General features: G+C 48.9%; 11 protein-coding genes across 11 annotated transcripts; 8 read left to right on the top strand and 3 right to left on the bottom strand.

Annotated features, from left to right (window-relative positions):
• Positions 1–438: 438 nt before the first annotated feature.
• On the top strand, positions 439–1103 carry DFJ58DRAFT_319481 (uncharacterized protein). The gene is made up of 3 exons (XM_041379823.1): positions 439–719; positions 774–985; positions 1048–1103. The coding sequence occupies exons 1-2, from the start codon at positions 514–516 to the stop codon at positions 853–855; spliced, it is 288 nt and encodes a 95-aa protein (XP_041250260.1). The 5' UTR covers positions 439–513; the 3' UTR covers positions 856–985; positions 1048–1103.
• Positions 699–1793, bottom strand: DFJ58DRAFT_757992 (uncharacterized protein). The gene is made up of 7 exons (XM_041388254.1): positions 1727–1793; positions 1612–1680; positions 1498–1556; positions 1306–1449; positions 1213–1258; positions 1026–1161; positions 699–968 (listed from the first exon to the last, which is right to left on the bottom strand). The coding sequence occupies exons 1-7, from the start codon at positions 1772–1774 to the stop codon at positions 895–897; spliced, it is 576 nt and encodes a 191-aa protein (XP_041250259.1). The 5' UTR covers positions 1775–1793; the 3' UTR covers positions 699–894.
• Positions 1794–2500, top strand: DFJ58DRAFT_757987 (uncharacterized protein). Its single transcript, XM_041388253.1, has 3 exons — positions 1794–2109; positions 2163–2290; positions 2343–2500. The coding sequence occupies exons 1-3, from the start codon at positions 1878–1880 to the stop codon at positions 2391–2393; spliced, it is 411 nt and encodes a 136-aa protein (XP_041250258.1). The 5' UTR covers positions 1794–1877; the 3' UTR covers positions 2394–2500.
• On the top strand, positions 2501–4922 carry DFJ58DRAFT_757986 (RNA polymerase III transcription factor IIIC subunit-domain-containing protein). The gene is made up of 11 exons (XM_041388252.1): positions 2501–2887; positions 2941–3018; positions 3068–3254; positions 3302–3434; positions 3486–3563; positions 3613–3692; positions 3740–3847; positions 3900–4040; positions 4092–4218; positions 4272–4493; positions 4549–4922. Exons 1-11 carry the CDS (start codon positions 2512–2514, stop codon positions 4654–4656), a joined length of 1638 nt encoding a protein of 545 aa, XP_041250257.1. The 5' UTR covers positions 2501–2511; the 3' UTR covers positions 4657–4922.
• Positions 4923–5029: 107 nt separating this feature from the next.
• Positions 5030–8087, top strand: DFJ58DRAFT_757984 (aconitase family-domain-containing protein). The gene is made up of 9 exons (XM_041388251.1): positions 5030–5344; positions 5394–5435; positions 5486–5530; positions 5584–5649; positions 5699–5835; positions 5893–5930; positions 5986–6028; positions 6083–7532; positions 7588–8087. The coding sequence occupies exons 1-9, from the start codon at positions 5283–5285 to the stop codon at positions 7985–7987; spliced, it is 2283 nt and encodes a 760-aa protein (XP_041250256.1). The 5' UTR covers positions 5030–5282; the 3' UTR covers positions 7988–8087.
• A 69-nt stretch (positions 8088–8156) lies between these two features.
• On the top strand, positions 8157–10333 carry DFJ58DRAFT_757978 (uncharacterized protein). The gene has a single exon (XM_041388250.1). The coding sequence runs from the start codon at positions 8211–8213 to the stop codon at positions 9891–9893; it is 1683 nt and encodes a 560-aa protein (XP_041250255.1). The 5' UTR covers positions 8157–8210; the 3' UTR covers positions 9894–10333.
• DFJ58DRAFT_757976 (Six-hairpin glycosidase-like protein) lies at positions 10323–12974 on the top strand. The gene is made up of 18 exons (XM_041388249.1): positions 10323–10603; positions 10650–10742; positions 10797–10878; positions 10928–10953; positions 10999–11028; positions 11078–11085; positions 11145–11175; positions 11232–11413; positions 11467–11500; positions 11556–11643; positions 11694–11906; positions 11960–12105; positions 12157–12190; positions 12240–12280; positions 12329–12456; positions 12505–12534; positions 12590–12668; positions 12719–12974. Exons 1-18 carry the CDS (start codon positions 10409–10411, stop codon positions 12893–12895), a joined length of 1617 nt encoding a protein of 538 aa, XP_041250254.1. The 5' UTR covers positions 10323–10408; the 3' UTR covers positions 12896–12974.
• An 83-nt stretch (positions 12975–13057) lies between these two features.
• Positions 13058–15663, top strand: DFJ58DRAFT_319249 (uncharacterized protein). Its single transcript, XM_041379822.1, has 5 exons — positions 13058–13242; positions 13302–13650; positions 13704–13774; positions 13832–14158; positions 14209–15663. Exons 1-5 carry the CDS (start codon positions 13189–13191, stop codon positions 15466–15468), a joined length of 2061 nt encoding a protein of 686 aa, XP_041250253.1. The 5' UTR covers positions 13058–13188; the 3' UTR covers positions 15469–15663.
• A 432-nt stretch (positions 15664–16095) lies between these two features.
• DFJ58DRAFT_650366 (uncharacterized protein) lies at positions 16096–16685 on the bottom strand (the record flags this gene model as incomplete). Its single annotated transcript, XM_041381578.1, has 4 exons — positions 16096–16322; positions 16386–16426; positions 16477–16547; positions 16614–16685. 4 exons carry the CDS (start codon positions 16683–16685, stop codon positions 16096–16098), a joined length of 411 nt encoding a protein of 136 aa, XP_041250252.1.
• A 23-nt stretch (positions 16686–16708) lies between these two features.
• Positions 16709–19361, bottom strand: DFJ58DRAFT_757968 (WD40-repeat-containing domain protein). Its single transcript, XM_041388248.1, has 6 exons — positions 18777–19361; positions 18616–18710; positions 17725–18561; positions 17306–17671; positions 17049–17252; positions 16709–16990 (listed from the first exon to the last, which is right to left on the bottom strand). Exons 1-6 carry the CDS (start codon positions 19291–19293, stop codon positions 16886–16888), a joined length of 2124 nt encoding a protein of 707 aa, XP_041250251.1. The 5' UTR covers positions 19294–19361; the 3' UTR covers positions 16709–16885.
• Positions 19362–20584: 1223 nt separating this feature from the next.
• Positions 20585–21890, top strand: DFJ58DRAFT_650321 (uncharacterized protein; the record flags this gene model as incomplete). The annotated part of the gene is made up of 5 exons (XM_041381574.1): positions 20585–20826; positions 20879–21011; positions 21059–21460; positions 21531–21710; positions 21765–21890. The coding sequence occupies 5 exons, from the start codon at positions 20585–20587 to the stop codon at positions 21888–21890; spliced, it is 1083 nt and encodes a 360-aa protein (XP_041250250.1).
• Positions 21891–22502: the final 612 nt, after the last annotated feature.

Genomic DNA, 22502 nt, shown 5'->3' with positions numbered 1-22502 from the left:
AGAGAAGGGGGTTGAACGGATAAGGGCAGTTGAAGGATATAGATACATGACATCTCGAGGTAGAAAGGAAGATACATACCGAGAAGAAATATATTATACTCCTTCCTAAACTTCTTCTATTTGACGGTCAATAACATCTGACCGTGCCTTTTCTTCTATGTCATGATAGCTGGTACACAGTTGCTCATGGATATAGATAAATCGGTGATAAGTAGTGTTGGCCTGTTGACCAGCTGAACCTGAGACACTCATGGCCAATAGGATGTACGCACAAATTGCAACGATTCCCCTAGCTAGTACCAGGGTCCGCTACAGTAGACCCCACTGGCAGTAACTCCTCAGCTAATAGTAGAATATGTAGATTGTACTTAGTAAAGTTGCCAAGTACAAAATTGAGTGCTGCAGACGAAAATCGCGAAATGGTGGGCAGTGACGGCAGTCACGTACTACAACTTTAAACCTTTGCTCCCGACTCCCAACTTGGGACTGACTGCCAGTTATTACTCGAAGAATATGACATCAAACTCAGAAGAGCCCTCGTTCGTTTCTTTCATTCTGAAACCAGGTTCATCCCTCCATCCAACATTTCTTTTCGCTGTCGATGTTGCCTTTGCACTGTTGTTCTTCGTCTTCCTTTGGTCAGCGTACCTAACGAAAGGCAATACGCACTTCTTCGTTTTGATGGGTATCCAACTCGCTCTGTGGGCGAGCGTAAAATGGTACGTTGTATTGGGCAAACAAATGTTGAACAGTAAACTGAGGTCAATGCATAGGTTCGTGCAAGAGCTTAAAAAAGTTCCTCCTGCGAATGAGACGACCAATATGGAGACGAGTACAGACAAAAAAGAACAATGATTTATGGTATACATAACGCAGAGCGAATCTTAGAACTCTTCACCGACGTGCCTTATCATTTCCTTCATGCCATCGTTTCATTCGTTTTGCGCTTTCTTGAGCCAGCGCAAACACTACAGAGTACAGACTGGTGAGTAAGCATCAAAGCCATAGTTTTCGGTAGTACTGACATTCCCTTTCTGTACCATCAAGCCCTTCTCTGAATGACTGTGCGGTATCGGTAGAAGGTCCGCCTCCTCCTGCAGGCCCAAGCGCCGCGAAATGCTGCGCTTGATCAATCACCTCTAGCAATCGTCCTTTGAAGGCCTGAACAAAATGACTATTGACAATATCACACAGCGTATGCAGACAATGTACCTTTGTTAACACCTCTGATATACCATTCGCCTGCTCTTCACTCAAACTTGTAGCCAGTCAAGTATGCTTCCTGAAATCAACGGCGAGACGCACATATCCATGACCATCTTTCCAAAACCGTACCATAGTCCACCTGCACCAACCAAGTTGGATAGCTTTACGCTCCGAGGCTCAGCCTTGAGCGCGTTTCTTACTCGTGTGCCAAAGGGTGAAGGGATAGTGAAGTCGGCCCAGTCACTGAAGATCCGTTTGTTCTTGTGCCTACTGGATATAACTTAGACGCACGAGAACAACATGATATAGGCCAGCCATATCGGTATTGGAACCTTCGTCAATGATTTGATCTAAGGTAGCTTGAACAATGATGATTCGCGTGGAAAGGGTAATTGAGACGCGCACATCACGGTCAGATCCACCTGCGAGGTGACCCATGTCAGGGATGTCGACTTTGAAGGTACATTGTATTTTCTAGGCCAGACATTGAGTATTAGAATATCAAATACATCACACAAACCTGATTTTCAGCTAGGATAGCATCAATGGAAAAGTAGTCGTTATCCATGGTGACCGCGTTCGTCAAAACGCGTTTGTGGCTGAAATTTATTTACTTCGGAACACTCACGCGCACGGTACCGGTTGTTTCAATATTCTCTGACCCCTCTATCATGAACCACATACGTCGAGCATTACTTTCAGCAAGACGACCGGTTCGTCCGAGTTCACTGGCACTCCTCCGCTGTCGACGCACATTCTCCTACACACCACGACTACACGCCTCAGAGAATGAAGATGCCTTCCTTTCGCAGTTCAAGAACACTTCAATATTCGGGAAACTTGCGGATAAACCAGAGGCTTTGATGGCGCTCCGAGATTTTGCGGAACTCATGAAGGCTCAAGGTCAGCCGCGAATTATTTGGTTATTCACACATGTTCATACATTTTACTTCCAGGGATTGACGCAAACACTCCACCTTCGGCGTTCCAGATGATGAAGTTGGCTGCGAACTCGGAGTTTAGGGAAGCAGCGCAGAAAGTTGTCTCTGAGTTGCAAAAGGCGGGTGTGGATCTCACTTCGCAGGTGAGGAAATTTTTCTCAGAGGTTTATGCTCTCGCCGATTTCCTTTTGCCAGGATACCATACAGGAGCTTATGGGCCTGTCCAAGAAGGTTGGAGGGAATTGAAATAGGCTATAGCGTAAAATAGGTACCTAATAGTACCTCCTAGTCTCTGATATGAGTGACTTGCCAGTTGTCTTGTGTTGCAATTGTGAACTCCTGTCAATCCTTTGCCGTTACAGTCATGTCAGATGAGGCAGGATCTTCCACGATACGTTCCGAAGCCCCAGAAAGACCCTTGCCATCTACACCATTCTATTCTATCGAATATCCGGGTTATGTCAAACCCGAATCTGTCCCGTTGGCGGTGAGTAATCTCGGAGGGCCTTCACGCCTTGAAACCGCGTTCAAACGCACCGCGGCCAAGAATGAAGCTCTTCTTGAGCTCAATCTACGGCCAGGGAACCCATTTGCACACCCAATACCGGGCGATATAGTCAGCACCAACAATATTCTGTTGAAAGTCGTGAGACGGAAACGAAAGCACCCAGACGGAGAATGTGTTGGGGAGTTCACTGCAGAGGCTGTGGGTATCATCCCGAAGACCGCACGGTTTCGCAGTGAGTCCAACCCACGTTTTCAAGTATCTCGCTAACGTGCTTGCAATTATAAGGTATGGCGGATTATCAGTTTCAGCCTGACATGAATGATCCTTTGGCCCAGCTGCGCCTTGCAATGGATCGGATGGATGGTAAGCACAGTGTTTCAATTGGTTGATCCGCAGACCTCACATGCCGAAGTCGATGCAATCCGACAATACTCGATTCCGGAGGAAAAAGAGGACTATGTAGTTCCAGCGTCCGTCCACCCACCTGAGCTAGACCCAGCATTGGCAGAGCAAAGCGAGCAAACTTCTGAATCTCGCAGCAACTTGCGGTTGTTTCCCCCTCCGCTGTTCAGCCGTCAAAACGTGCCGCAAAACTACAAGCGCGTGCTTCTGCTCGTTTTCCTCTAAATTGCTGACAAGCCCGTAGCTTCAAGGCAAACCCTGCCTCGATTGTAACAACCCTCGTCAATGAAGAAACTGGCGAAGAGCGCAAGAGGCTTATCAATAAGGGCCGATGGAAAGGTCACGGGCCAGTAACGATCGCTTTCGGCGATCCCAATGTTCGACTTATCCTCTCGTGCCCCTGCAGCATTTCTGATTCTCTGTAATAGGTTCCTGAAGGTCCTCCTCCAACAGTCGAAAATGTACGTACTCAAGCTAATAGTGAACTTTTGAACCGAATACTGGAAGTGAGCTGCTCTTCATCCTTCTTGTTTGATTAGTTGCTCATTTAAGCAGTTCATGAATGAGCGCCCTGTGTGGACTCGCGCTGCTCTTTACAACCAATTTTCGCCTGCAGAATTGAGAGAAATACACAAGTGCGTACTACGCCATACGATCACAGAAGTCTAACTAGCGACTACAGCTCGAAAGTTATCATGCCTTTAGCCGGATATATGTTCTCAGATGGACCATGGCGAGATGCAATGATTCGGTTTAAATACGATCCTCGGAAAGAATTGGATGCTCGAATGTGAGTTTTGTACGTATTGTTATTGGCGGATACTCACTGTCAAGGCCTAAAGATATCAACGGATATATTTTCGGAATGCCAACCACCCCGTGGCACGGCCTTCCGTTGTAGCGCGTCGGCAAGAGGGCAGGTCGGCTGCCACATACATCAACAGGTCCATTGAGCAAGAGGAATCGTTCGAGGCCGATCGGCGGTAAGCTTTCATAATCGTCACTGTGTCTGGCTCAATGTAAATGTTCACTAGTAAATCACACATATTTGACGGGAAGACTCTCACTAAAGAGACAGCCGCGTTCCAATTATGCGATATTCACGACCCTATGTTGAAGGTGATGATTGAAGACGATGAAAACCTTCGGGAAGTCTGTGACGTGAGTAGCTGATGATGTGGAAACGGGTTTTCACTGATCATATGCATTGGTAGGAACGAGACGGGTGGTATAGCGCACGGGCACTGGAGAGAATCAAGACCGTCCTCCGACACAAATTTTTCTCACTACTTCAAGGGTATGTGGCAACAGAGGAGGAATGTGAAGCCCTGCTGGAACAGGATGCCGTCGGCAAGTCACAAACCACTCGTATCAAGCGCCTTAAATTCGGAAAACATAACATGGCGAAAGGGGCTTTGCGACCAGAAGATGCAGCGGTGCGTATTTTCAAGTCTTATCTTGTGACACTCCCTTATCCCTTCCGTCTCTCAGGCTGCGAGACTGCAAGCGACTCTTGATCGGAATGCCAAAACTCTCCTAGCGAATCGACGGGAGATGTATGGTGGTCGAAGTTCGCAGACCCCAGACAATTCACGATAATGTGATGCGTGTGGTACGTATTTCGATAACAAAAGCCATATGCAGTAATCATGAATGATGCATTGTCATACGTACAAGTGGTTGGCATGACCTGTAGACAAGGCGCTAGGCGATTGATGGAACATGAAGCGTGTTTGATCCTTTCTTTCCTTCACGATACTCGGTTAATTTATTGTGCAACCTGATCCCCCTGTTCAGTAGACGCACTAGTCAGGTCTGATTTGAATGATATGGGGCAGCCCGTGAGAGCGTGAGGAGGGTATCTGGAGGTATTCGGCACACTGTGGGCCCGCATAGCCCCGCATGCCATACAGCTCCATCGTAATCGAAAAGTGGGGTTGAAGATTTCATTTATAATCCAAATGGCGATAAAGCATCGCGAGCGCTGCGGACAGGAGGCACACGGTGTTCAAACATTCACTGATATCTGTTGTTACTTTGGCTTATGTTCTATAAGTGACTTCCTCAGCTTAGAATCGCGGCGTAATTCAATCCCAAATCAGGCACCGGCCGAATACAATTTGATCGGCCGAGCAACTTTGTTTTAACAAGCCTGCTTTAAAGGCTAGACGGTGACAGTCATCTACTGTATCATTTATTCCCCCACCACCATTTATCTCAACATCATGCCTGGTACAATCGCTGGTCCTCGAACTCTTTATGACAAAATCTGGGACGATCATGTTGTGTGAGGTCCCCCCTGTCCGTGTATCGGACGTATACTGATTGACAGATAGAGATGTGAACGAAGACGGCCTTGCCCTCATTTACATTGACCGGTAGGCAGATGGGCTTTCTTCCTCGTTGATGTGAACTCACTGTGTCGCAGTCATCTTGTCCATGAGGTCACGAGCCCTCAGGCGTTTGAAGGCCTGTGAGCATAATTATCAAGCTGACCTTCGTTACAACATGCTGACAGGAACTTAGGAAGAATGCTGGGAGGCTCGTTCGTCGCCCAGACTGCACTCTTGCCACTGTGGATCATAACATCCCGTATGTTGAATGATACATATTTGTTTTGCATAGACTAATATCGCGACAGCACCATTTCCCGGAAAAGCTACAAGTCCGTGGATACCTTTGTTGCCGAACCCGACTCGCGTGCGCAGGTCATGCAACTGGAAGAGAACGTCAAGGACTTTGGATTGACCTATTTTGGGCTATCTGACAAGCGCCAAGGTTTGAATTAATGGAGCTTAGTGTGTGCGAACACTAAATGACACCGGTACTTTCCAGGCATCGTGCATGTCATTGGACCCGAGCAAGGCTTCACGGTAAGTCTTCATATCTATCGGATGTGACAGCATGGGGTTGATTGAATCTTGTTAGTTGCCTGGCATCACTTGCGTGTGCGGTGACTCACACACCTCAAGTATGTTTAAAATACTGCCGCCGATACGAGTTGACGTTGATATGATTGCAATAGCACATGGTGCCTTTGGTTCCCTGGCCTTCGGTATTGGAACCTCCGAGGTGGAACATGTTCTCGCTACCCAAACTCTTTTGCAGAGGAAAGGCAAAAATATGCGCATCACCGTCGATGGTGAGCTTGTCGAAGGTGTTGGCTCAAAAGATGTCATTTTACACATCATCGGTGTCATCGGAACTGCTGGTGGTACTGGAAGTGTTATCGAGTACGCCGGCTCGGTGTTCCGCAACATGAGCATGGAGGCTCGCATGAGTGTTTGCAATATGAGCATCGAGGCCGGTGCTCGTGCAGGCATGGTCGCACCTGACGAGGTCACTTTTGCATATTTGCGGAACCGTCCCCTCGCTCCCAAGGGCGGGGAATGGGACCGTGCAGAGGCATACTGGAAGACTCTCAGGAGTGACGAGGGCGCTAAATTTGACATTGAGGTCAATATTAACGCTGCAGATATCCCTCCTACCGTCACCTGGGGCACATCCCCCCAGGATGTTGTCGCGATTACTGGCAAGGTCCCCGATCCATCCACCATGTACGACCCTTCGAAACGTGCATCGGCAGAGCGGTCCTTAGCTTATATGGGCCTGCAGGCAAACACGCCAATGGAGGACATTTCTATTCAGAAAGTGTTCATTGGGTCCTGCACAAACAGCCGCATAGAAGACCTTCGATCCGCCGCCCGGATCGTCCTTGCCGCCGGTCCCGATGCTAAGGTCGCCTCAAATGTACAGGCCATGGTTGTTCCCGGATCTGGTCTGATTAAACAGCACGCTGAGGCGGAAGGGTTAGATGTCATCTTCAAGCGTGCAGGGTTTGACTGGCGTGAGGCCGGTTGCTCAATGTGCCTAGGCATGAATCCAGATCAGTTGGCCCCTGGTGAGCGCTGCGCTAGTACTAGCAATCGCAACTTCGAAGGCCGTCAGGGTGCCGGTGGCCGCACGCACCTCGTCAGCCCTGCTATGGCTGCGGCGGCAGCTATAACAGGCAAGCTGACAGACGTTCGCAAGTTTTTCGGCGCAGATGCAGAGGAAAAGGTTGCAGCTGGTCCTAAATTGACTCTCGCGAGTGCCTTCGACTTCTTGACCGAGTTTACCGGACCTGCGACTGAGCCAGAGCACCCATCGCACACCCAGACCGCAACCCCTACCTCTTTGCCGCCTGCTTCTTCTGGCTCCGGAGTCGCGAAGTTCGTTATCGTGAAAGGCATTGCTGCATCCTTGCATAACGACAATGTTGACACCGACATGATCATCCCGAAGCAGTTTTTGAAAACTCTGAAGCGGACCGGTCTTGCCAACGCTTTGTTCTTCGCTCAGCGCTTCGACCCGAAAACCGGGGGAAAGACGGACTTCATTCTTAACAAGTCTCCTTACGACCAAGCCAAGATTCTCATCTGCACTGGCAAGAACTTTGGTTGTGGTAGCTCACGGGAGCACGCAGCATGGGCTCTGTGAGCATCCTTGCATTTTTGCATGTTGTGACCTTCTCACAAAGCCCCTTATCAGGAATGACTTCGGAATCCGCTGCGTAATCGCGCCAAGTTTTGCAGATATCTTCCGTAACAACACGATGCAAAATGGCATGCTGCCCTTGCCCCTGTCTGAGGAAGACTGCAAGGACCTCGCTACGGATGCCGAGGTAGGCATGGAGATTGAGGTGGACCTCGAGAAGCAGGAAGTTAGACGTAGTGGAAAGCCGGCTATCACCTTCAGCGTCGATCCATTTAGGCGACACTGCCTTGTCAACGGGTTAGACGATATCGGCCTGACTCTGCAGAGGGAGGAGGCAATTACTTCATTTGAGGAGAAACGTAGTGCTCTCTGGTCGTGGTTAGATGGATTCGGATACCAGGGTCAGAAGATTCCCGTTGCAGGCATAAAACCGGGTAAGAAGATGGAATGGTAAACCTGAAATTTGGCGAGAAACATGTCCTATTACTGGGATTTACGATTATATGTACTTGTACTTGGATCAAATGAATTTCAGGATGTTGCTTATCGCTGTCCACATGTTTTCCGCCTAATAGTAACACCCTGACTCGGATACGGTCGGTGCTTCTTTTACATAAGTACTAAGCGCTACTGCATTCTCGCTCCTTAAATATTGATTGTGGCTGCGGACGACGAGAATGGCCCCTACCAAGTTTCGAGAACCTCAACCCGTCAAAGTCACATCCAAACCGACAACTTCCAAGCCCGCTCCCCGCGATCCGATTCAGTTGGTAGTCCAGCCTAAAGCTGAGCCCAAGCCACCCAATGCCACTGAATCTAAGTGGCCTGCGACAAAGCCTCAACAGGTTTACACTAAGAAGGCACCACATCGCTCTAGCAAACCTATCATTAACTGGTTTCAGCGCAAATTATCTGGTACTGTGAAGCCGAGCAGGATTTCAGAAAACGCGTTTGTACAGGGCAACTCACAGAAGGCTCCAAACGGCAAGAATGGTACAAGCACGTCTCATTCCAGGTCGAATAGTCGTTCGGTATCTTCTCCGTTGCCACAGCTCACTCCGAGTTCATCGCAAAGACAGGGAGTAGCTGGGAATGGCAGTCGAAATGGTTATACCACATCTCAACGAAAGACTATTTCTCTAAATGGAGAGGGTGATTTGGACGTCGGTTTCATACATTCAGACGATGAAGATCTTGACGCGTCGACTTATCGCTCATCACTAGCTCGCGACTCCTTTTGGTCTCCTGCAAGCGCTCTCGAAGCAGATGAAGATGCCTCTCTTCGACCTATCCCCCCCAGCTCACCTCCATCTCCTTCACTATCCCACTCCTCTTCTTCGTATCTATCCAATCCTCGCACCTTTAGAAGTATCGCCGCAAGTACAAAACCAACAACAGTACTAAGCATTGACCTTGGTCCTGCTGGAGTAGGACACATAGCACAAGTTCCTATTACACCGGTATCCCAAGCTAATCCTCGTTTTCCTCCCCATGGACGGACATCATCCACTGGAACAAACAGTGGGTTGATAGGCAGTGGTGCATCCGTTACCTTCTCTGCTCTCCCGCCCTCTCTTCAATCATCCTCTCGCCCACCTTCCTCCCTGAATTTCAGCTCATCCACGCCGGTATCACTAAGCCCGTCATCTCACATGCATGGACTACAAGCCCCTCTGTATACCGCGTATCATCCAAGGAACAATCCTCGTCCCTCTTCTCCACCCTTGGATAATGCTTCTGTTTTAACCCTCGCTTCTTCAGCTTATGCCATTCCTGGTCAACGTTTGACAATGGGATTTACGGGTTCAACTGCACGGTCGGGACTTATCGGAGGTGGAGACTCGATTTCTCATTTAGAGGGCAGCTTTACCGCAGATGCAGAAGGCGACGTCATGAGCCAATTTGTGCTCGGAGATGATGATCGCCAAGATGCTGATGTAGAACGCGACGTAGATGCCAGCGTGCGTGCTCTTCGTCCACGGAGCTCACGGAGAGGAAGTTGGGAGAGTGAGGTTAGTGGATGGAGTGCTAGAATTCTTGGGACAGGGGGCCCCATAAGCATGGGCAGCAAGAGCTTGTGGACAACCAATAGTACCAAGACTGGCGGACCTCGGAGCGTGGATGAAGAAGAAGTTAACGGTGGCTTGGAAACCTCACTGGAAGAAAAGAGTTCTTCGGACGGACCGGATCAAGTTGACGTGTCCTCACCTGAGACGCCTGCCACAGGCGACGAATACGACTCGGCCAAGGAGACAGTGATTGATGAATCCTCCGAATCTGTTGATCATGATGTTCCTGCTACCCTTGGCCGGGCTTCAGGATCTACAGCAATTCGCGTGCTTTCCTTAGCGGAAACCTAAGGCATGTTCATGAGCGTATGCCGGTGGACTCCCAACTGAATGTTTTCCTCTACCATTAGAATACGTGAGAGGTGATATCGATTTCATTCTTGATCACTGAGAACTGCCAGGGTCAGATCCAATCGGGTGTCACAGCAGCTTTCCTTCTTGCTACTTTATGTATGTTCTTCGTTCATGTTATACACTGCAGTTACCACTCTCCTTGACGTTATTCTGATCATTGGCATGCATATCACACTCATTTGCATAGCTCTGCATCTCATTCTTCTTGTCATCTTGTACATCAACTTGAAAATTATTGTTACACATTTGCTCGCTGCCCCACGTAGCAACCATACAATCTTATAAGATATTTCCGAGTCTTCCACTACACAGTGCACACGGCACATCCCTGTTGACCGTAGTATAGCTAGTTCAGATTATGACAGGGTTGGTCATGTGCACGAACCCTCGCGCTTCGCAAGTTCACATAGTGCATGCTGGTACTTCTCCAAGCGCGTAGCCTTAATTAGATTATGCTGTTAGGCAACTTCATAAACGGCCTTAACGACAGCTGGGATGTCGGTTCTCGAACGTTTCCTTATGGCCTTGGTTATCTGTGGGGCGCAGCCAAAATGAAGTTAGGACTTGGAGTTGCTACTAGTATTGCCATCTCCCTAGTAGCTGCTACAGCCCAGGCGGACTGTCCAGACTACACTACCTACGCACAGGTAAGTGACTCCAAGATGGCCGGGACTAGATTTCTCATTAGCGCAGAGTCCTCAAGGGAATCCTTCCTCTGGTCCTCTGGGATTGCCTTACATGCGGCCCGACCCCGCATGCAGAACTTTCAACAGCACTTCAGTGGAGGTATGACGCGTTTTATGTTGGTAGGACACCGTGTGACTGGGCAGTTATCCGCAGAAAGTTATTCTGGATATGAAGTCGCGTCTGAAAGACCCTGACGTGGCGCGTCTCTTTGAGAATACTTTCCCAAATACCCTCGGTACGTACCCTAGTTGCTGCAACAATGGACACTCATGAAACTCTAGCAGATACTACTGTGAAATACTACAATGAGGTATGAGCGAAGGTGCCTGTTCTCTACGCGTTCTAACTGCCGAAGAGGGAGAACTTGGCATTTATCATTACTGGGGTGAGTTGCTTGCCTCTGATATGAATAACATATTGATGGTTGCGTCCAGGATATCACGTTCGTTTCTCCCTTTCCTGAATTCCATATTCCATATTGATATTCACTGCCGCTTGAAGTGCGCAGTGGCTACGTGATACTGGCAATCAGGTAACTCGCTCTCCAAAATTTGCAATTACAATGTGTTCAGAGTTTTCTTCTTCCAGTTTGCTCATTATCACACCCTTCTCTCTGTTGACGCCGACCTTGCCAACCTGGTCAAGGCTGTGATTAATAACGAAGCCCGCTATGTTTCACAGTATCCTTATTGTGGTGCCTTCCAACCTCCCCCTGAAAGTGGTTTGGGACCCTCCGTCAATAATTGGGCTCTTGGCGTGCTCGTTAACCCGTCAGTTTTTCGCTCATCTTGGTGGTTCGCGTCCAGTGATTCTCTTTGTATAGCCCTGTGGATAATCAAACAGTGTTTGAGTGCAAGGTTTGCGTCTTGACAATCATCGTCTTCTGAGCACTGACCTATACGGTATCTCCAGTACGAAATTGACTCGCTGTGCGGCTTCATCAAGCTTTCCTCCTCTTACTATGAAGCAACAAAGGATGCATCCATGATGAATGCAGAATGTTTGTCTTTTATCCAGTCTTGTTGTACTGGAGTTTCATTCTTAGCGCAGGGCTCGCCGCAATTGACCAGATCCTCCGTGTCATTGATGAGCAGTCTCGAGCTTCCTTTGATGCTGATTGGAACTTCATCTCTTACTACAACTGGACAGGTCTTGCAGGCTCCCTTGCTGGTGCAGTAAACAATGGCGGAAATGGTGAACCTAAAGGATATACGGGTATGGTCGGGACACACCACAGACCCTCCGATGACTTGAGCACGTTTGGTGAGCTTCTGCGGAGGCGACCCGGTTCCTCTGATCATGTTCCTCGCTTCCAGCTTTCCTTACGCCAGCCAATGCCATGCTGAGCGTTCAGCTAAGCAATCTGGCTACCATTTTAGACCACGCTGGTGTGGCCCCTAATGTTAGCAGTCGGGCAAAGTACTGGAGCAAAACAATAGAACAGGCTGTCTGGGAACACACAGTACGTTGAGTGTAGCAGAAGGTCTGCATTTCACTGATACGTTTATCCCAGGTTGTTGATGGCATCTTTGCATACGAGACTAATGGTATGTCTTCGACAGCTGTCTTTGCATCGCTTGTGAAGAACTCCACTAGGATTGGGTTCGCGCTATGTGATGGACGATGCAAACGTTCCGGTAGGTATCAAATGCCATTGTCTTGAAGCAAATTATAACCTTGAATAGTCTCTCTTGTCGCTTCCCTACCTTGGTTTCCTCGACATGAATCACCCTGATTACGTGAAGACCAAGAAGATGCTCATGTCCCGCGGAAACCCTTACTATGTTAGGGGCAGAAGTTTCAGTGGCATTGGGTGAGTGTGGTCAAGGAAGAATGAGTGTCTATTTCTGACATAAGGCAGTGGACCTCACATAGATGTCTGGAACCCTTGGTAATGATTGGCAGATTGGGGCTTGAGATTTAGTGGTCTGATCGTTTCAATATAGGCCCATGTCTCAGGTCACCAACATATTTGGTACCAGTGATGATGAGGAAATCTTGACCTCGTTGTACACTATTGTTAATGTGGGTTTCGGAAGGTATTGATTCTCCCATGCCACTGACTACGCATATAGAACACTGGCGGCCTGGGTTTGATCCACGAGTCGATCAATATCTACAACGTATCAGACTATACTCGCCCTTGGTTCGCGTGGGCTAATAGTTATTTCTCTGAGATGCTTCTGGACCTCGCGCAGAGAAAGCCCCACCTGATCTTTACGGATAATAAGTCGTACATACCTGGACAGTGATCCTGTATCGTGTCAAGTCACCTAGATATTGTTAATCTTGTCTAATATGATGCAATGCCGTCCACTAGCATTGTCTAGCAATGAACCCGCGCATTGTGCTGCGGCAAAGTGAGCTAACCTGAAGATGGTATTGGCGCTAAATGTGATGCTGAGCCACAGCCACCACTATTACATATTCTTGAGTCATTACTGCGATCAACTAGAACGCTTCATGTTCAACTGGTAGACATTTCTACGATTCATTCTTCCTTCAACCTTAACCATTTCCCTCCTCTCTCCTTCATATTGATTATATGTCGCTGGCTTCGCGCGAGATCGGAACACTAATTGTTGTTGTCTTGAAAGCGGTGCGCATCGAGTTCAACTTTCTATTGGCCTTTATATTTCTCTCTAACATGGCGAGCAGAAAAATCTACCCAATAAGAGGCATATAGGAAAGCAAGCACCATACTGCTGCGCGTTCTTGAATGAAGAGAAACGTCGTACGAAGGCCATCAAACGGGGTGGTCAACATCCGGAATGGGACGAAGAATTCCGCTTTACTGTATACGAGGCGACCGACGATGAGCTGGCAATGAATTCACAATTGACGGACACACCGCCGCCCCCTCCGCCGAAGAAGGGTCGACCAAAGAAGATAAAGGGTGGGAATTCGATGAGGCTTCAGTGCTATGCAGATGATCCCCGGGAACCAGACTTAATCGGAGAGGCAGTGGTCGACTTGACAGAGGTTCTCACAAAGGGAGAAACGGATGGTAAGCTGGGACTTGCACTTGTCTTCAATCTGATTTATTCAGTCTTTTGGCAGAGTGGTTCACACTTATGTATAAGGACAAATACGCGGGAGAGGTGTACATTGAACTGACTTTCTGGTCAAATGTATGTTGTCAATTTCCTGGCCTGCTTGTCTCTATCATCTCATGAGGTTGTATGCAGGAACCTCCTCCGGTCAAAAGAATTGCGCCGAAACAAGCTACTGGTAATAGCAATTACGGCGGTCCGGGAAATTTCGTGCCAGCCAATGGCAGTACCTCTTCTTTGAACGGGTCCAGCGCACATTCGACTCCTTCCCGACTTTCTGTCTCTGGCAGCGTTCTTGACAGCCATCTGCCGTCTACTGTTCGTTCATCACACTCGAGAGCAGAACTCTATGCACCCGCATATGAGCAAAGGAACCGCCTATCGCCATCACCTGCCGATCAGCTTGCCAACGATTTTGGGGAGTTAGGTGTCATGGATCCCAGAAGACGGGAGAGCTTTCCGGTGTGTTTCCCTTCTCTGTGGTGTAGGTCTCATCATGATCGGTGACTTAGCCCACACAAACGATACGTCCCTCAACATCTGCGGGCTTTAGTTCATTGCCTTCGCATCCACACTCGTATGATCAGCATACACTTGATAACGGAACATTGGCGATCTCGCACGATGGAGGGAGAGCGACCTCTACCTCACCATCCAGGATACCTTCAGGTCCCGTTCCATACTACCCTCCTTATGAGAGTGGTTCGACTGTCAACCATCCTCCCCCACCCCCGTCCCGACAAGGACACGCTGGACCGCGGTTTAGCTTGCCGGCTCCTTCTTCAGGATTCATGCCGATACCATCACCAGCCCCGTCTTCTTTTGGAACAATGACATCGTATTCATCAGAGCCATCCGGTTTCTCAGCGCCGGAAAGACCTCCATTACCGGTCCCTCCATCTTACCCTCCAGGTCCCGCCAACTACTCGCCACCTCACCAGATTGGCCATCCTTCTCTCCCCCCTCTCCCAGCACCTGCTGTCGCACCGGTACCTCCCCCCAATGCATCTAATCGGATTTCACATTCATTCAGCACGCCGCAGCTACACACTCATGATCAATACCAATATTCAGATCCTCATGGACAAACTGTCGCCTTTCCATCACAACAAGAGTACATACCATCACCTCAGACATACCACACGTATGCACCTACATCGCCATCACCACCTCACGAGTACGCACCTACTTCCCAGCATATCCCGACGTCACGAGGTTCGAGACCATTGCCTCAACCTCAGATGACTAATAATGCACCACGGACTCGCCATCTTTCTGTGGCTGTACCTCCTTCATCAAGTTTCCCTCAATCACTGAATGCGCGTAGCCCACTCCCCTCTAATTTTCCAAACGGTTCGACCTACCAAAACATCCCACCACCGCCACCCCTTCCAGCCCAGTATCATTCCACCGCACAGCCCCATTCTGGGCATCCATCGCCGCAGGGGGAGTCGCAAGCATCCCATGCTCCTTCACTGGCCCAGCCGCACTCAAATGTGTCCCCAGTACGGCCCAGCCTCCCGCAGCCTCCCATGGGATATCATCCAGTGCAGCCTGCATATCAGCCCCTCCCTCAGCCGCCTCCGCCCCCACCCGATCTGCCGCGTCACGGACAACTTCATGCTCCCCCTTCATCACTAAATGCTCCACCCGCCAATCATTCTTATTTCCCTGGCCCGCCTCCTCGGCCTCCACAGATGATTGATCATTCTCATTGGGGTCAACAAGGAAGTCATGGGCAACCAGCGTCTACACAGGGAGATTGGCATTAAGCCGAATATGCGTAGTAATAACGCTCCCTCGCAATAGCAATGTAGACATAGGTTGGATTGTAAATCTTTCCATTTTCTGGACATCCACGGTTGATCCACGGCACTGTCGCTTATTAGTACGCAATACCTGCAGAGAACTGCTGTATCTGGACTTCATCTATAAAACAATATTTGACGCGAAGTCTGGCGATATCTTGAAAGGAGGTAGTGAACTTCATCCCTCTGCAGCTGCGCCCCGCGGCCGCATGCAGATTCGTCGGATATGTATTTCTTTTATTCTTACTCTACGTTAAGTTTTAGTCCTCTAACTAATTACTAATACCAGACTTCAGAACCCTTAGAACATCACCTCAGCTTCAAGTTCACATCTTCACCATCCCTGCCTTCACGCCTTTATTTTCATTCGCCTTCCTTTGCGGATTCTCAGTTCGTCCATCGAGCCACTCACAAATGTATATAGTCCGGCCATCTACCCTCGTATTTGATAGCAGAATCACACTCAGTGTTATCCCACTCCAACTTCAAGTCCGATATTAGAAAGTCTCCGTCGCGGGTCGTAGACCGTTGAGGTGTCTTCAAACGCGCTTCCTCTACATCTCGTATTGATGATCACTCCCCTTCGGACTCTCAGCCAGCCTCAGAGCTGTCACGAGGATTTCCGTTGTTTGCTCGTTTTTCCATCTGTCGAGTCCTTTCTGCTCGCCACTTGGCAATTTCAGTTTCTGTGCCGATGAGCCCTCGGCGAGCAAGGTCTATCCTGGCTTCACGGCGAATAGCATGCTCAGACTGCCGCCTTTCTGCCTCGTGAGTTAAAAGGGCATTATCTGCCCCAATAACCAGACCAGCCATGGTGACTGCAAGGAAGAGTTAGTGGTACACTAGTAGCTGCCTGAAACGAGGATTCTTGGCACACTCACATCCGGAGACCAGGAATGCTTTGAATGGCAGTGTCTGTCGTCTTTCATACGATGTGTAAGTTACTGTGCAGCCATCCGTCGTCACTCGCACCGGAAGAGTGGCCACGCATAATGGGCAAACGTAACGACCCCAACACCGAAAGTTCCTGCTTGGGCTGCTCCCTGTTCAATATTTTTGCTTTAGCTTATGATTCAACGAATAGCATGCAGAATTGCTGCTATTCGCACCTTCGTCGCGGCCCTCACTTGTACAGTATAGGCTGCATCGACTTCTCGCCGTAGCTGGGAACGATCTGACATTGTTCGGAGAACGTCGGAGCAAAACAATGACCTTGTGATATTGCGGGTGAACGATATGTTCACGCGGTACTCCAAGCCTATCGTTCCAATAGCCGTGCTCTATACTAGTATGCGACAATAGACAATTAGAGGGATAAAACTAAATAATAAAATGATGCACATTGCTGGAACTGCGAAGGTTAGAGTCACATTTCATCATCTCATGTGTGATTCAATGTCATCACATCACCACGCTTTGAAAAAGCCAACAGGTCAGACTCCGTCTTCAACACCTGCACCACCTGGTCATTGCTGAAACACGAGACCTTCGGTGAATTGAAGTTGAATTAACGAAACCTGTACGATAAGGTAAAAACAACATACAGATGCAAGTTGTTTCCGAACATTGCGCAAGTCCCAGAGACGCACATCACCATTACGGCTTCCTGAGGCGAAAAAGCGAGACCAAGTATCTCCTTTGATGAAACGACCATGCAACTCAGTCGTGAAAAAGCCGAAGCGTTCAGCCGGGTGCTCCGGAACCATACGATGGTCACGGAGCTCGAACTGCAGATCTCGATGGCCAACCTGTGGTCACGTTAGAAATATAATCATATTGGACAATGAATTGCCATGTGCACCTCAAGCAAGGTGCAGAAAGGTGATTCCGTCTTATGTGCGTGATACGGAGAATTGGATGTCTTGAAAGTATGCACAACACGTTCCGAAGATAGGTCCCATAAATGGACATTGCAATCCGCACCAGCGGATATGAGTTTGTGACTAGTATCACGAATGGGAAGAAGGGACTGAATCATAGATGTGTGCTTGATTGCCAAAAGTGTCGAGGAGACGCCCATAAAATCTTCAGAGAAATTCCAAATATGAACGGCATGATCATGGCCTCCACTAGCAAACATAAGTGGTTGCATCATTGTCGACACAACACTCGCCCCCCCCTTCTTAGTCTTATTCCAAGGTCGATCGACAACGCGAAAATTTGTTCCCTTATAATTTAAATAATTTTAAACGGCGATAATGAACACCCGCGGACGCTTACCCTGGAGGTTTGAGATGTCAAGTACGAGATTTGCTTCTCTTCACGTGCATGAGCCAGGACGACGACTGACGTATCACCCGCATGAAGTATACACGCATCATCAACGGACTCTTGAGTTGGGGCAGTTGGCCTACGCAGGTTATGCTGGAGTACCAGGTTAGGCATACCCAGGCTCTCAACGAAGCCGCGCATAGATACAGTTATAAGAGACGAATTCCAGTGTGCGCTGAGCACGCGGCGGGGTTTATCGTGGGTGTCGAGAGGAAGACGAGAAGGACCAGGACCAGGGCTGAGCACCAAAGCGGGAACTGAGGAGGAAATCTCGTTCGGGCCGTTGACTAGCGTCTCGAAGGATGCTTGAACTGGTCCTTCTCGAGACTTCGCAACCGTGCTGCCATCTCTGCTGATAAGATCCCTTAGTGAGTCAATATCATCGGAATCACTATCGAGTAAAACAATCGGTTCTGCCGCAGAAGTGACATCCGTTGCTGATGGTGCTTTAGAAGACACCGACTTTATCTTTAGGACTCCAGAGCGGAAGAAACGCGTCGGTGTGGGAGGAGGAATAATCACACGTGTGTCCAGAGGATCAACAGTAAGGTCGATGATCTCTTCTGGAGGAGCTACAACTCGAGATAAAAAGGCTCTCTGCTTGCCTGGTATAGCGGAGCTCTTTTTTCGAGGTATTGCTATGTGTGTTGGGTAGGAGCCTAGAACCACCTCCGATGACGAGGGCGTAGAAGATTTCGCTAGCTGTGGCAGTCTTCGAGTTGAGCTACTTGCACCCACGATAGGACTGACTTTAGGGGTCTCCTCGCCGTATCCAGAATCACAGCCCTTTTTCTGCGATTCAGTAAGGGAGTTAATCATGATCGAGTACAGATAAGTCACCATTGCAACCTTCTGAGTGCTATTCGCACTCTTATCATACTGGGACTTATTTCGAACAATATGCGCCCTACCACTAGGCAAATCGCGTTGCACGGCTGTTACACAAAGAAACCAAAAGCCCGTATATTAATAACTGTCATTTAGGATATTTTGATATTCACCTTTACTGGTCTTTGCGGGAACAGAGCAATCGTCGTGCATTGCTTTGTAAGGGGAGAAAACAGTCTGCGCTTCGTGATCGCCAGAGATGACTTTCGGGCATTGTGAAGGTAAAGGAAGGTTGGTATGGGGAAATCTTCGCCTCTGGAAGTGTTTCTCTGAGCCTTGAGACTCCCCTTGGGAAAACTGCTGGGAATTAAACTTCGTTCGCTTGGGTGGGCGCAAGTTCGATTGTTCTAGATGGCCCAAATGCTCTTGTTTAACATGATCAAATGAACTACTCGGTGTATTCAATGAAGAGACTGAGGAAAATTTGTTCGAATGATTCCACGCAGGAGACGTGGTAGAGTGGGGGACGAAGTTCCTTTGATTGAATGGGCGATATGGCGCACGACCTCGACTAGTACCAAAGCCTCTGAAGGATCCACGGTGCCCTCCACGACGAGCAACTGTGATAGCGGGTACGGTGGACTTTCCCTTTCGATCTAAACGAACTTCATTGGGTTGTCGATCTTCCATCCGATCTCATGCAGAGAGACTTGGTTCAGAAGCCGGGAGTATTTTCAACCTAGGATGATTTGAGGATGAGATTTCGCATCAGCAGTATGTATACTTGTTTATCTTCGTCTCAATTTGGCCGAGTACTTTAAACATAGAGCCAAAACATTTCAGCATTCTCCCGCATGGCCATATCTTCAAGTTTTACTTTCAAAAGATCAAGCTCTCCAATACAAGGACCAGTGAAACGCCATAAATCTGAAAGCGTTGATTTAGATGGGTGTATGCCCTACGCTCACCCCCTCCCACTCACAGCGACTTACGGAGTCGAGGCAATAAAGTACGCTCCAGGCACTAGAGTCTCCGCTTTCAGCCATGAAGACTTTGAAACAATGGTCCGCGAGAGGCAGCATCTCCTCTTGGCCCAGGGTCGAAGGGTTGTTGGCTTGCCACTGGTCTTGTGAGTCTGCACTGATCAGACTCGTCCACGTCGGAGCGCTGACCTTGGGTTCGTGCGAAGCGATGACGGCATTGTGATGCATTGGTATGTATTCTTCAGACACACGTAACTACTGAGTGACAGAGCTGATAGGGTCTCGGACCCTCGTATCGAGAACAACCACAAATCGGGACCGAGTCTGAGTTCGGAGCTGTCTGCTTCTCAAACATCGCTCGGCAGTATTCCACCCTTGCCTGAACTGCAAACTTCAACATCTGGACCTGCCGACGCAGTGCGGCGTTATACGAACCTGAGGTATGATGCACTTACACAACTCGATGGGTTGCACAATAGCTTACCTATAATAGCCATACCGCAGGATCTTCCGAAATCGAAATCATCTCCTGCAAACTTGCTGGAGGCAATGAGATGACGAAAAACGAGCACCCGGAAGAAAGTTCACATAAGCCTCATGCTCGGCTCAAGAGTGAAACAATTGCGCACGACAGGATTTCTGACGATGAGCGAATCTCCTCATCCGAGGACATAGATAATTCATCGAGGTCAAGAGCAGTTTCTTCGCGCCGAGACCAAGCAATGGCCGAATTGTGTGGAGACTGGTGGTCTAGTATGCGAAGCTCTTCCGTGGCTTCCAGCTCTGATGATGATAGATCTAATGAGCCTGCGGACGTTGACGAGGTTGCAGAGGCCTCGTTGTCGAGAACTGAAGTCGGAACCCCTCTTACGCGAACAGTTGGTGTATTACGAGGACAGAGACCCGCTAGTCAACGAAGCACCTCAGCTGCACGCAGTAGTGTATTGTCCCAACCTGGTAAACGAAATGAGCATCACACTTCTGGCATTACGACATCCATGGAGGATAGACATGGAAGCACTCTTTCGCTGCAATCGCGGCGATCGCAACGGGCGAGTTCACTGTCGTCGGAATCGAGTACAGATCAGGAAGTCGTTAGACTGCCGGCGCTTAAACGAGTGCCGCTGCCGAAGACTCCATATGGGCGCTCCAGGAGGTTGTTGATCCCGGCTTCTGACAATCTACCATTGGTTGCGATAAGTATGCGGGCAGACGCCCAGTTCATCAGTCGTCGGGATCAGTGAGTTCCGATGCCATCTCCGCCTCGTCACATCTTCACTTCAACTAATCAGATTCCGTCTCACTCTGAACTCTCTACCTAACCCGGGAGTCCAACAACATGTGGAAGATGCATGTATTGTGGGTGACACTGTTGTTCTTGGCTTCAATAGCGGGCCAAGTCAAGTCAGTTTCCTTCCAGTTACTGTGCGTGTGTTGCATTTACGTGTTACGAGACATTCATGGTCCGTTAGACGGAAGCTCCTCGCAGAGTGAATTCGCGACCTTTGCCGCATGTCAGCTCTCCTCGGATGTCAAGACCTTCCGGGGAGGGCGTAAGGTGCCTCGCCGCAATGAATGCGGCAGCTGGCTCCATTGAATTTTTTACAGGCGGTCATGACCGACGGATTTTTAAGTGGAGCGCCGATGCGCAATCTCTAGAAGAGCCGACTGTCACCAAAATTAATATCTTTCTAGATTCTGGCGTCTCCGCGATGGCCTATCGCCACAACGACAACTCCCTCGTGTCTTCTGACACGAAGAAACTATATGTTACGGACCTTACCCGGTCGCACACGCCTAGAGCAGCCCAGGTCTCTAACGATGTCAACCAAATACATGTTCACCCCCAAATACCACACTTAACGCTGCTGGAGGTGAGATGCTCCCTTAATTTGTAGAATTGGACTTTGATAGGCTTTGCAGGTCCGACATCTCGATCATCAGATGTCGATGTTCGACCGCAGGATGGGTGGCTTCGACAAAGCTCCATGTTGCACATTTGGATATCGCAATACTAAGGCAAAATTTCAGCAATCATACACGAAAGGCAGTATCCACCACACCTTTTTTGTGCGTGGTCATCAAGATGGCACCGTTCTCCTGTGGGACTTCCGTAACGTCAAGGTACACTCATTTTTGCTATCGAACGGCAGTTTTTTCTTACTCCGACAAACGAAGAACATTGTGACGAGGAGGCAAAGCCAACTTACTAAAGAGGTCGTGCATACAGTGGTTTCAGATGGCCACGTTGTGACTTTTGGTGACGGTGTGGTGACGTTTTTGAACGACTTTTTGCATAGTTAGCTGTCCCTCCGTCCTCTTCGTCACCCTGAGGCGCAATCTCGTAGATACCTCACAGAAATCAGCCTGGCAAACTACGCATGTTTATTCTATTACCAATGTTTCTGCCAACCATTCACAGTTTAGATCTTAAATCTGCGAATAGAACGGAGGTGATCAACACTTTGCATGTGATGAACCTCGAGAAACGATACATCAAATGGGACAAACCTAACTTGAATTGTAGTAATGGAAGGTTTTGTTGCATACGATCGTTCGGCGCTAACTTCTGACACGCCACCGCCGTCAGAGCAAAGAGACGGCAAGGTAGCCGTGCGCAGGCCCACTTCGCCAATGGTCCATCCGTGCGTGAGATTGCGCATGCGTTTATCTTCTGACCCAGAACATGTATGGGGTTAGTAATACATCGTTTCCGCTTGATCCGAGCGATAATAATTGTATTCGCCCACTGAAGGAGTATGAACTTGAAGAGGATGACCAAAGCAGCGGGACGGAGCCCGCATGTGGACAACCGATGATCCAGTAGTATGTTTGTGAGCTCTTTCCGCACAAAAAAAGCATTGATCGGCTCGAGAATGAGGGAACCTAGTATAGAAGAATTAAGTCATAGAAGAA

This window comes from Suillus subalutaceus (genome assembly GCF_016647625.1).
Source record: "Suillus subalutaceus strain FC151 chromosome Unknown DFJ58scaffold_4, whole genome shotgun sequence".
Lineage (NCBI taxonomy): Eukaryota > Fungi > Basidiomycota > Agaricomycetes > Boletales > Suillaceae > Suillus > Suillus subalutaceus.
The sequence above is the reverse complement of the archived record's forward strand: the minus strand, read 5'-3'. Positions and strand labels throughout refer to the sequence as shown.